This window comes from Stenella coeruleoalba (assembly GCF_951394435.1).
Source record: "Stenella coeruleoalba genome assembly, chromosome: 16".
Taxonomy (NCBI): Eukaryota; Metazoa; Chordata; class Mammalia; order Artiodactyla; family Delphinidae; genus Stenella; species Stenella coeruleoalba.
In genome coordinates, this window is record NC_137162.1 from 46,507,845 (window position 1) to 46,521,473 (window position 13,629).

The 13,629-nt window shown below is 45.2% G+C and overlaps 1 protein-coding gene across 2 annotated transcripts in view; it reads left to right on the top strand.

Annotated features, from left to right (window-relative positions):
• VSTM4 (V-set and transmembrane domain containing 4) overlaps positions 1-13,629 on the top strand; it is an 86,402-nt gene that overhangs the window by 69,215 nt on the left and 3,558 nt on the right. The window contains exon 8 of one of the 2 annotated variants that reach the window (XM_079899190.1): positions 262-1,099. The exons of the other annotated variant lie outside the window; for it this stretch is intronic. Within the exon in view, the coding sequence (XP_079755316.1) occupies positions 262-441 (180 nt within the window). The 3' untranslated portion in view covers positions 442-1,099. Of the gene's footprint in view, positions 1-261; positions 1,100-13,629 lie in introns of those variants that run through there. 2 annotated transcript variants of the gene reach the window in all.

Consider the following 13,629-nt stretch of genomic DNA (forward strand, 5'->3'; position numbering starts at 1 on the left):
TGCTTCACGCTCTCTGAAAACAGCTACAGGGCTGGAAGCTTCTCAGCTTCACCACAGGCCAGTGGAGGTTGGTTGAGGCTCTGATGCTGTTAACAAAGGGCCAGGTGAAGCCGTTACTTTCAGGAGTCTTTTAAGACTGGTAGCACCTTAAGCACTCCTTGGGAACCCCCTTTTGGGAGATGACAGGACTCCTCTAGAAGTGGTGCAGAGGGAGTCTGCCTTGCCCTGTTGCAGAAGGGTAGTGTGGCTTTGTGCTTTCAGGAGGGAGGTGATTTCGGAGTTGACCACCTTGGAGCTGTGTTCCTCCAACTTGCTGCGTCACAGATTCCTTTGGATCATGTTGCAGTCTCCCACTCAGTGTGGACAGGCGGTGTACGAGGCGCTATGGGGACAGGAGCCTTGGAGCCCCCTGACAAAGGTGAACAGGCAGCAGAGGGGTGAGCTGGGCCCGAGGATGGTCCAGGCTGGAGGCAGGCCCGGAAGCCCAGCGGGTCCAGTCCCCTGAGTGACCCTGGCTGGTTGCACAGGCCCACCCTGCTCCCGGGGGTCCTGGGCCCACTCTGGGGCAGGGCCATCTCTGTGTGTCTGCAGGGAATGTCCCTTCAGAGCGGTAGCTTGTTTTGCATCTCGGCTCAGCTGATTTGCTGCCTTTATTGGGCACTTCATTGCTGGGATCATTGCACTGCTGGGAAATTTTTTTTTTAAAACTTTTTCACTCTATTTTATTTTTGTAATCTGCTGGAACAATATCATTTGTGCTCACATTTGATTTTTTTTTTTTTTTAAAAAGCCTATTTCATTTAAAACTTCATTTTTTTTTTTTTTTGCGGTACGCGGTCCTCTCACTGCTGTGGCCTCTCCCGCTGCGGAGCACAGGCTCCGGACGCGCAGGCTCAGCGGCCATGGCTCACGGGCCCAGCCGCTCCGCGGCACGTGGGATCTTCCCGGACCGGGGCACGAACCCGTGTCCCCTGCATCGGCAGGCGGACTCTCAACCACTGCACCACCAGGGAAGCCCCAGAGTTGTTTTTAAAAGACTTTTTCAGTCTCAAATAGAGAATACTAGAAATGAAGCGCCATTTTGGAAAAAAAGAAAAGGAAGAAAAACATCATCAACCTAATCTGTAACATCACGGTGGGCATCCAGAATATCAGGAAGAAAATTTCTGTGTGAAACTCTGAGTTCATGACAAACTAATGGTACATTTAGGGGATTTTGTTTCCCTAGCCAGATTCAATTCTCATTTATTATTATAAGTTCCTAAAGCTGAATTTATAAATTCCAACAAGTACATGTGATGCAATAAGACACAGTCTTGTGAATTAAGATTACAGTGTGCATAGAAAGATGATGAATACGAACTATGAATTCAATCATATGTGCCCATTGCCCATATTACATATGAATCCAACAAATAAGCTAGCATACCTCCTACTATTTTGTATTTGCTCCTAATGCTTGCCTGTACATTGTGTCTAGAACATAATGCTGGTGGTGATGATGGTGATTGTGATGGCGATGATGATGGTGGTGGTGATGATGGTGATGACGGTGATGATGAAGGTGATGATGGTGATGATGAAGGTGATGGTGATGACGGTGATGATGGTGATGATGAAGGTGATGATGGTGATGATGAAGGTGATGATGGTGATGACGGTGATGATGGTGATGATGAAGGTGATGATGGTGATGGTACACACACTTCCCTTTGACGGCACTTGCCCATGTAGGCACAGTGTTTACCAACATGGACATTGGGATGACTCTGACCTATGCGTTGTAATGTGTCCATCTCATAGATGAGGCAGGGGAGGCATAGAGAAGTAGGACAAGCACAAACCCCCCTCCCACAAAGTCACCACTCCCATGGACCTGGCAGAGCTAGATCTGACCAGGTACTTGGCCCCCAGTCCCTCTTCTTCCTCGCTGGACTCTGGGATCTGCTGCCTCTCATCAAAAGCACTCAGCAAAGTCCTAGGCCACTGGGTCGAGGGTGTTTTCTGTCCTGACTTTACTGGATGGGTTTTCATGATGAAAGCTGTAATGGTAATTCTGCGTGGGGTGCAGGAGTAAGGCTGGCAATTCAGGTTCTCTATTTGTTAAAACAGAAAGTAAAATTCTTCCTTGGGCCTCCTAATAGGTGGCTTCTGTTAGGAGACTGGCTTATATTCTTCTAAGTATTTTTCTATGTACATGTAAACTTAAATCCTTATATATGTGTATATTCCCAAAGTGTATATACAGTTGACCCACAGTCATTGTAGGTTCTGTCCACAGATTATGACAAATCCATTTCTGTGTGTTCCCTAAAAACAATCCTAAACAAAATATTCACACGTTGAATTGTCTTCTCATTAACAATATATCAGGCTCATATTTCTGTGTCAGTACATATAGATCTACCCCATTCTTCTCATGACTGCAAAGTGTTATGGCATCATTGTTTCTTTAATCAGTCCCAACTCTAACTTCTAACTCTTTGGATCAGTGCTCTAGTGAATATCCTTTCAAATACAAATTTGCTTAATGGTGTTTCTATAGGAGAGATTTTTAGAAATGGGATTACGATGGGAAAGTATATCTGCATTTTCAATTTTGATAGATTCTGCCCAATTACCTTCCAAAAGTGTTTTCTTATTTTATTCTCCCACCAACAAAGGATGAGAGTGAACATTTCCTCATACCCTCCCCAGTGTAGAATATCTTTCTATCTATCTATCTATCTATCGTCTATCTATCTATCATCTATCTTTAAAACCATAAAGCTGAAAGCCATATGCAAATTTTATATGATTCCAAGTAGTAGAACCCAGGCATCCTACTTCTCAGTAGACTGTCCTCATGGAAACCCTAGATAGGCTGAAAGAGAAATGAGTCCCATGGTTCTGCCCATGATTTCTGAGAGCATCCCCTCCCTACATTCCTGGGACCAAGGATATCCACAGAACAGTTTTTAATGAGTGTCAGACTGGTTTTCTTTCATTTTGTCTTATTCATTCATTCACTCATTCATTTAAAAGTGAGCATTGAGTAACTCCTGTGTGCCAGGTAGCACCTGGGTCAGGTATCTTCCTAGGAGCTAAGTTATAAACAATGGCGTGCCCCAGCCCACTCCTATCCACTAGAGAAAACAGATCTCTTCGGCATGTTGAAATCAGCCATTGCGGGAGGATTTACACATGTAAATCAGCAAATGCTACAAAAGAGAGTTTTCTTCTTGGAGGGCCAGTTGTTCGGCAATTTCCCCGCACACCACTGGGTGCAGCAATGGATAAGTTTGACAAAGTCACCACTCCCGTGGACCTGAGTGGTGTGGTTATAGGCCAGCTCTTGCGCTGGCTCTGTCGCTTGCTAGCTGTTGAGCCCAAGCCTCCCATTTCTTTGCCTTGGTTTCTGAGGTCCAGTGGCATCCAGCAGCATCTGGTACATGATGTTTTCCAAATGACCTCTGAATATCTTCAGTTCTCTGCCTCTAAATATCTCAAAGGGAAATTGTTAAAGCAACACTTGTTCGTTTCTATGATAAAAGTTGTAGTCATAGTTGAGCCCTTGTGTAGCATTTACTGTTGAGCTACCAGGCAATTTTCTAAGTACATTACATATATTAATGCATTTAATCCTCAAAATAACCCCATGGGATCGGTACTATTATTAATCCCACTTTATGAATCCCGTGCCTCTGATGAGGAAACAGAGGCACAGAGTGGTTAAGTAACTTACCTAAGGTCACACAGCCGGTAAATAGCAGTCTTTCAGTCTCCGAGAGTCCATGCTCTTAAGTACCCCTAGACAGACCCTTGCCCAATCCGATGAATCTAGAAAAGTGTTAAAGATTGCAGTTGATTAGAAGATCAAGAGTGTTCAAGATTGAAGACTCTCAGAGTGGACTCTTATGTAGTAGGTAACCAAACACTTTCTTTTTCAAAGCATAAGCATTCTCTTGAATAATACTGCCAGGAAAAGTAATTTTGGAAGGCAGCTGGGAAAACATACATCTATGGTCCACGGGGAAGAGAAAATACGTGACTGTATTAGATCATGGAGCTCTCACTGTGCCACTGTGGAAAGTTTCATGTATCAGGACCCTCCCCAGGAGCGTTATCTATAATCACATTTTAGCTTCCAAAACACATGTTGGTGAAATCTAGAGATATCCATCTGTCTGATGACTCGTAATGCCTCAGGCCTTTCAGTGCAAAGCTTCAGCACTTTCTAAAGCTGGTCACTTCTGTCTGTCCTCAGAGCAATTAGCCAGGGGCATGTGACTTTCCGTCATGTCAGATTCATTCTGGTAATGCACTTTGCTAAACAGCCTTTGAATTCTCCAGATTCAGGAGCATGATGGGAATTTGCTCAGCTCATGATTTCCGAATGACTTCATCCAACCCAAGGTGCCAACACGCCTGGATAAGACTTTAAAATCTTCATCTCCATCCAAGGCTTCTCTGCTGAGTTACAGAGCCTTTCTGAGCCTTCCAGAGTCCTAGAGAACACTGGGTTATTGGCCATTAGTCACCGAGTAACCATGTGGAAGGGACGCTGGGTGTGAGGTAGGCAGATGTAATTGCAAGGCTTATAGATGGCTGAAACAACAAAGGAAGTGGGCCTCAGAGAGCGCCTCTGTCTCCGTGCACAGAAACGAAGGGTCCTGGTCTCTGGGTCCTGGCTCAGAGGGCCAAGGTGCATCTAAGTCAGCAGTCACAGCTGCCTGCTGGCTGTGAGAATGCAGCTGGCTTCCAGCTCCCAGCTCTGAGGGAGCGGTCCCATTGGACCACTGACCTCAGCCCCAAGAGACAGTGAGAGCAGACCTGGCATGTGGCTCCAGCGGGTACCTCGGAAAATTCCCCTGGATTTTCCAGTCCTACCCCATTGACACTTGGCTTCACATTTCTGCCTGTTCAATGGGCACCTCTAATCAAGGGTCTGTTGCCACCTCACACGCAGTCTGGCCAAAGCAGAGCCTGCACCCTTGTCACTTCCATCCCATGCTGGTAAGAGGCACACTTGCTCCGTCCTTGGAGGTTAAGAGTCCTTTGTGGGTGAGACTGTGGAGTGAGACAAGTGATCACCTGAAGGGATTCCCTCCTCCTTCATCATCCTCTCGTCATTGTCAGCACCACGTGTCTGCTCTTGGAGCCGCACCCTCAAGTACTCTGTCCCTCCACACCAAGCCAGGCCTCTGTGAGCACGGGGCAGCTCTCTTTGCCCCACTTCCCCTTTAGCCGGAGCTCACCTGCCCACTGAGCAGTACAGACCTGTTCTGAAAACACACTCTCCTGAGATTTGTGCCAGTGAAGCTTCCCCCTTGTCTTTGGAAGGTTACTCTTTTCCCCCTTGGGATTTCAAGGTCTGCTGTCTGCCTGGTTGGCTCACCTGGGTACCAGGCATCCACACCAGAGCCTTAGTCACTGCGGCTGGCCCTGTACTTGTAAGTGTGGGTCACTGCCCATGAGCAGAGGGTGGATTCTGGCCAGGCCTGCCTGGCTCTGAGTCCAGACCCCATCCAGCAATGGCTGCAGGACTGTGAGTGATGTATCTGCCTTTTAAAGCCTGTTTGCCCCTCTGTAAAGTGGGCATGGCCGTTGGCTCCACCTCGCATACCTCAGGGCTGGTATGTGAGGATTGACTGAGCTGGTGAAGATTAGTTGACATTTCCTGAGTTCTGTCTCAGAAGGACCACTTCTCAACCCCCATCCTCTGTCGCCTCCCAAAGTCACTTCTGGATTGTGTCCTTCATACCACAGTTTAACATCTCTATCTTGGAAAGGTGTCTCGTTTGTTCAGTTTGATTCTTTATTTTAATTTAATGTGCATACTAGGGAACTCTACTTTTTCTTTCTATAATATGTTTAAATATAAATAAACATATAAACATAAACAGTCAGCAGACCTTTGGAACTCAAAATTAAGTCAAGTTCATTTCCAAGGCATGTTGTTTCTTACAGGACGTATAAGGACCACAACAGTTTTCTTTCGTGAGTTGGGACCTACAGGTATCCATTGAGGGCCCTCCATCAGATAGAGCTTCACTGAATGCACAGCATTCCTCACCCCAGTGGCCATAGTTGCATGTGTACGGATATTGGGAGGCGAGAGTTTGTTTTAGCAGGTACTCCTCTGTTGAATAAAAAATGAGCACTTATCTCAAAGGGGGAAGAGGAAGTCTGCCCTTGATAATATGGATAATATGTAATTCTCTCTTGGGTAAATAGATTCCTGATCGTGCAACTCAGTAGAACTGCAATCACATTTTTAAACTCTAAGGTGACGTTAGCATAAACATCCCATGTCCTAGTTATTGATCTGTTGCTGCGGTAATGGTATTACCCAATTGAACTTCTGACATTGGAGAACTTGCAGTGGCTGCAATTGCATTTTTCTTTTGTTCCTGCAATTTAATTCAACTCGCACGTCCAACTGTGATCTCTGTGAAAAAGTGTTGTTTTGCAGGAGTCTGCATAGAATGTTAAATCTCTCTCTCTCCTAGTAGGAAAGTTCATTCTTGGCTTGAATCCCAGAAACACACCTACAAAATGAAACACTCAAGAAACTTCCAGTTAGGAGCTCGAAGTGAGGTGTGTTCCCAGGAGTTACACAACTTCTGCCTTTTGGGGGTCGACTTTTCTGGTGCTAGTTTTATCCAGTAAATCCTTCCCCATAGATAATGTCCCATAATCATCACCCTAAAACTAGCGGTAAGTGGGGCTTAAATGAGAAGTGGGAGGTCCAGCCTGGAGGCCGTCGTCTGCTGTGGCAGCGTCTCCTCACTGGCAGAACAGAAGGATAGGGGATGGGAGACATGGTGTTTCAGACTTTGAAACTTGCATACTCACTTTGTTACGCCTGGAGTCCAGAAGATTCCATCACTGCCTCGGAAGACTTGTCTGTGTGATAATCCTTTCCCAGTTCTTCTGAGGGGATGTGGTGCTGTGTGGGAATTTAATCTGGCTCAGTGGCCGTCAGTGAGAACTTGAGCGCAAGTCTAGAATTGGTGAGTCCCTCGGGGACAGTGAAATAGTAATTACTGGATCAGTAGCACCTACTCGAAGGGCTAAAGTAAAAAACACGGGCAACACCACGTGCCGTCCTGTATGCAGAGCAATTAAAACTCAGATATCGCTGGAGGGAGGGAAGAACGGTGTAGACGCTTCGGACAGGTAGTATGACAGTTTCTTTTGAAGTTCAACGTGCTTTTCATGCAACCCAGCAACGCCCTTCCTGGGTGTTTACCCTGGAGTAATGACACATGACACACAAGCCTGCCAAGAATATTTATAGCAACTCGATTCATAACCACCAAAAACTTAAAACGACCCAAATGTTCTTCAGCAGGTGAACGTATAAGCAAAGCGTGGCATGTGACACACCATGGAATACTCCTTACAGTCGAAAGGAGCAAACTGTTGATACACGGAGCCACTTGGATGAAATGTGAGGGAATTATGCTGAGAGAAAAAAGCTGATCCCACAAGGTTACATACTGTATGATGCCTCTCATAAGACATTCTGTAAGAGAGAAAACCATAGTGACAGAACACAGATCAGGTTGCCCCCCATGGTCAGGTTGGAGGGAGGACATGACCTCAGAGGAAAGCGTGAGGGCATGTGATGGGACTGTCCTGTGTCCTGGGCCCAGAAACCTGTACTTGTGTTCAGATGCATACAACGATCCCCCTAAAAAGTCACTTTTACTGCATGTCTTTTAAGAAAATTAAATTAAAAAGTGAAATAAAAATCTCCTTGGTGTCCCTGGAAGGCATAGTGAGAGGTGTGAGTAGATCTGTAATCCTAGGGCTGGGGGTGCACGGTGCGTGCGTGAACCTGTGGGCTGGGGGGTTATGGGGTGTTGCCTGTGTTGGAGAACATAGCTCAGGAGCATGCTTAGAAAGGTTTAAATATTTATTTATGTAAATAAATAAATAAGAATTTATTATAAAATCTCTTCACTCTTTGGCCAGTGAGCCATTTGATGATTACTATTATTAGAGAGAGGGAGAGAGGGAGACTATGTCATGGTGGATCCCAGTGCAATCTCAGAAGACCTCACAAGGTTGGGCAGGGGTGTGGAGGAAGATGTGGCCAAAGATAGTGTCCGGGAGGCCTCACCGAGGGCTTGGTTGGGTTTTGAAGAAGGAGGGGTCCACCTTGTGTATGAGGGGAGAGGGAATGCCATGCCGAGGGATCCAGCATAAATTGAAACCTGAGCTCCCCTCGCCTGCTTGGGACGTTACAGGAGGGGAACCTGGGAGGAAGACTGAAAGCAAGTCACGTGGGATAGTTTGCATCTAGAGCATAAGCCTTGGCACTCTTAGCAGTGGCAGGATGTCCAAAGTACATCAGTGCCTTCCCTAGGGGGCTTGCAACCTACAACACGTATTGCTAAAGAACTTCTTTGATATTCCAAACAACACACCAGAAAGATCCAAGAGGAAGGTACTGTGAAAGAATAAATCTAGCCCTGCTTCTGGCTCGTGTTGACACCCATATCCTGAGCCCCACCCAATCCTACACCCACAGTGGGCTGGGTCCTCTTTCTCCGTACCAGAGGCAGCAGACTCCAGGCTGCCATGATTGCTGAGAGCTACCGGAGATCACAGGTCACTGCCCCACACTATCTGGCCACTTCCACTTAGGCCTGGGAGTAGGAATTTCCAAAATCATGGTTTATTTTATGTATTTCATTTTATTTTGAAACACTGTCATTTATTTGTCTTTTACAACAAGATATCTGGGCATAGGCTGGGGCCACTGCTAGTGCATATGGCACTTTTAGGTAGATTATAGAAGAGTGCCCCTTCTGAATAGACATTGCAGAAGGGCTCCCCAGCACTGTTGGAACAGCCCTGCACCCTCTTGGGAAAGCTGAGCATGGAGTGAATTTCAACCCTCAGTTACCTAAACCTCGGGGCCTTGGTTTCCTGAGACCAAGAGGCTCCACATCTTGAGCCTGTGGAGCCTGGTTTCCATTCTTTTTGCCACTAGTCTCAAAATTAATTCCATTTATGTTTCACTGGGAAGAGACAAGACACCTTGCCCAAGAAGGTCTGAGCGCACAGATGTATTATCACTTCCCTGGATCAAGGAGCCCTTTTCTGTGGGATTTCAATCTGTCTTCTACTCAACACTTGCTAAACCTCGTCCAAGTCTTTTCCTGAGGTTTGCTTCTCCTTATATCAGCTGCATGAGAAATGGCAGCAAAAGCAGTGGCTTCAGGGAGAGCTGGGGAGGGGCACGTGGGTGCACGGGGATTCGGGCAAAAGCAACCTGATTCGATAAAGCTGACTGTTCCACACTCAGAGCTCTGTTTGCTCAGTTGTAACGATGAGGAGAAGCGTGGGCTCTGTCTGTGCCCTGGATTCAGTTCAGAGGGCAAGACTGTCTTGCAGCCCATTATTCACATGGAGGCAGCCGTGCCTGGGCCTCGGTTGCTGCCTGCAGTAGCCTCCTTCTCATGGCTGGAGCCAAGCGCCCTTCTTAGCAGGGTATAAATGCCAGCATCCCCATCCCATGTTTCCTAAAAGCTAATAGGTATATGGCCCAGCAATGCAGCTAGGTCTGTTGCAGCCCAGGGTCCAGCTACGCCGTGGGGGGCGGGGCTGCGGGGGTGGGAGGGGTGTGTGTGTGTGTCTCGGGGGGTGGGAGTTGTGCCATATGAGAGAGTCCTAGAGCCTCTTTATTCCAATGTTGCTCCTCACCGAATAGGGGGAGAGGACGGCTCTCCTCCCATGTTGACATAAAATGCAGTGACTTCTTATATGCACACACCCCAGTCCTCTCCCACTAAGGCAGCCCATTCCCTCTTCTCTTCTCTTCTGTCCCCATCCTGACTAATCTATCGGTCTGCTCAGCTGTCAGACAAAGTACCATAGATTGGGTGGCTTAAACAAATATTCCTCACAGTTCTGGAGGCTGGAAGTCTGAGATCAAGTTGTCTGCAGGGCTAGTCTCTTCTGAGGCCTCTTGCCTTGGCTGGTAAATGGCCATCTTCTCCCTGTATCTTTACATGGTCTTCTCTCTGTATGTATATGAGTCCTAATGTCCTCTTCTTATAAGGACACAAGTCATCTCGGATTAGGGCCCGCTCTAATGACCTCATTTTACCTGAATTACCTCTTTAAAAACCCTGATTCCAGATATAGTCACATTCTGGGCTATTGCAGGTAAGGGCTTCAACATATGAATTTTGCAGGGACACAATTCAGCCTGTAACAACTAATTTCCTAGAATCTCTTCCTTATGTGTCAGAAGATATCCAGGACTACTTAGTTCACATAGTTGTTGGTAACTCGTGAAGATCTCAGAAGGTACACAAATGGATATTTGAGCTGACACTCTAGAGAAAAATGATGACACCAGAACATTTATTCATTCAGCAGGCACACGTTTAGCGTCTTCTATGGGGTAGGCCCAGTGGTGCCAGAATCATTCCATACATCATCTCATTTAAATCTTCATTTACATCGGCAGGGTAGGTCCTTGAGTGCCAGTGATGGAACTGGCCCAAGGTCCCACAGCTGGCATTTGACCCAATTCCTCCTGCACCCACGCTCTGCAGGCAGCCACCGGGTGACGGCCTCTCTCCTCACCTCCTTGCCGTGAACACTTTCACTGAACCGGGAGCATTTCCTTTTATTCTCACCTTCCTTGGGTGCAGTGACACGTGTCTACATCCGAACCTCCACCCCCCCTTGCTCATAGAATCCCATTCCAGACTAGGGAGTGGATTCTTCATGACTAGGAGGAAATGTATGAAAAGTGAGATTAAAGGCACATAAAACAAAGGGGTTTAGAACCTACGAGACTCCAAGCAGTTGACACAAATACCAGGCCTCTGTTGGAGGAATAGAAGGAGAAATGGACCAGGAGTCTCTTCAGGCTGGGTGAAAGGGAAAAGAAAGTAAAACCAAACAGTCCTGGGAAAGAGGAAATGGCACTATTGCTTCTCACATGTTTAGAAAGTTCTGGAGCCTCTTCTAAAGGACCCTACCAGAACTTCCAGCTGTTGGTCCCCAGCCCCCTCCTGTTTCCGGGAACACAGCAACAGCAGACCTAAGTGTAAAGCTCACGTCTGAGGCCTGGAAGCCGTACCTTCCACAGTTTCCTTTGTGTTTTCCAATGCAATCGAGAGCTGCTGCAGGCGTGTTTGTGAACAGCCAGTTCAAGGGTATTAAACTTGGTCTTCTTGAGTGCTGATGCCGCACGTACTTCCTGCACCACCAGGAACAGGACGGGGGCTTGAAGAGAGGGCCATTTGAGGGCCAGAAGCTGTCAGGGAACTAACAGAAGTATGTCTTGATTCACCTTCGGAGACCCATTCACTGTACTCCAGTTCTTGGATTGCCATACGCATTAGGAGTGATTCCTTATCTTAAATCCAAACAGGTTTGTGTTGGCAAGATGGTGGACATCACCTGACATACAGGTGGGGCCCTGCAGCAGGTCCCTCACCCTGCCTCTGCCTCATTGCAATTGCCCGCTTTAACCTTTACATTCTGCTCCTGGCTCCCAGTTTTACTACCAGTTCTACAGTCTTACCTGGTCTCACTGATAACGCCATTCATTTTCTCTAAGCTACTTCTTAATGCACCTAAACCTTCCACTAAAGCGTCAGTGCAAAAAAAGGTAGCTGGGTGAAAACTGGTGAGGAGTCTACATTTTGCCCATTTCAGTGGCTGTTAGGAATTTATTTCTAGTTAAACAAGCTGGGAAATGTAATTAAGAACATGGTTGATGGGGATAGCCAAGGATGCATGCCAGAAAAACAGTACATTCTTTAAAGGTGCCAAAGGCTAATATTATGCATCTCCTGTTGGAAACTGTATACACTTCACAATTCAGAGCCTCCTGTGTGCTGCCTCATATCTTCAATCAAATTATTATATTCCAGAAATATGCATAAGGGAAATGATTCTACACATTCTATGGTGGGTTGTTGCTTGTAGCAGTAATTGAAGTACCTTTCCACTTATGAAAGTACTAATTTTATTTGTTTTTATTGCTTTTCTAGATGCAATTATTTATTTAGTGTGCTTTGGCTTTATTAAATTATGTTTACTATAGGAACATCATAAAAATGTATGAAAACAACACATCAGCCAAACCAGCCTGGTGACCTGTATTGAGAAAGCTAGTGTTATTTTTCATATCCAAACGTAATGGAATAACTTAAGAATAAACAGATAATCTACGCTAGAAAACAATGCAATTTCAAAGTAATGTAATAAAACACCTGGACGATATGATTTCATAAATCTTGGTCCTAAAATTTACATGAGTTGGCTTTTGTGTGCTTATTTGAGGACACATGGCATTTCTAAATGGAATCGTTATAATGTGAAATGTAATTAAACCGAAAGGCAAGATGTAAATGGTATTTTTGTTGGCTGGTAAGATATGGATGACTAAGAAACAACGTAAAGATTTTTGGTATCAAAAGACAAGCAGGAGGCTCTGATCCCTATAATTGTCCTTAACGTTGAAATTTAAAAAGGGCCAGACAATTTTGAAGGTCGCTCGGCGGTCGCCCCTGACCAGTCAGTACTGGCCGTAAGGAGTTCTTTACATTCTCTCTTTGTCTCTTGCTCCCTGTCCTCTAGTGTGATGCTTTATCTCGAAAGAAAAGAGGCTTTTTGCTTTTGGCATACTTTTTAAGAAACTTAAATCGAATGTGTACGATTTATTTGTCCTGAATTCTGGTGCGTTAACCAAGGTATAGGCCCCAAAATAAAAAATAAAACAATGACAACACAGCCAAAGCAGCCAAAACACAAAAGCAGGGCTGCTTAAATGAAAGTGATGTGTCTTTTACGACTATAAATTAGTGACCAGCTTTTATTTTTCTAATTGTGGATTAAAATTAATTAATGTGCTGTTTAAATAATGTACCATCTAGAAAATTGGAAAGGTACCAACAAATGTCTACAATAAAGGTTGAATCTGTCTCCAGCCACCCCATTTACTTCCCCAGAGGGAAGCTTGGAGACCAGGTTCTTGACTTCCAGGCGAGTTCCAAGGGTTTTCTGAGTATATAACATATATACGTGTATATATACTCCCATACACTACACAAATGATAGGAAAACATACAGTATACATGCACAGCTCCATCGTTCTTTTTAAAGACTGTACCGGGTACTCCATTATGAATGCATCAGGCTCCTGTTGATGTCCACTGAAGTGTTTGCAGTTGTTTGCTTGTACCAATAAACACTTCCACCAACAATATACAAGAGGACCTGTTTCTGTTTCTTTTGGAAAACTTTTAGTTTGTTTGTCAACTTGAAAGACAAAAACTGCTGTCTAAGTGATTTTAAATCTCTCTTGTCTGATTTTGAGAGAGGTTGAGTCACACTTAATATGGGTAAGAGCCTTTGTGTTTCTCTTCCTGTGCACTCTCTGGTCCTGTCTCTTGTTCTTTGCTTAATTTTCTAATGGACTGTTGGCCATTATCTTTGTTAAATTGTAAGGCCCTTTCATATGAGTTGCAAATATTTTGCTCATGTTTTCAATTGTCCTTTGACTTTATTTAGAGAATATTCTGCAATATACAGCATGAAAATTTACATATCTTTTTTTTGTTCCTCCTGGATTTTGTGTTAGACTTTGAAACACCTTCCATATGCTGA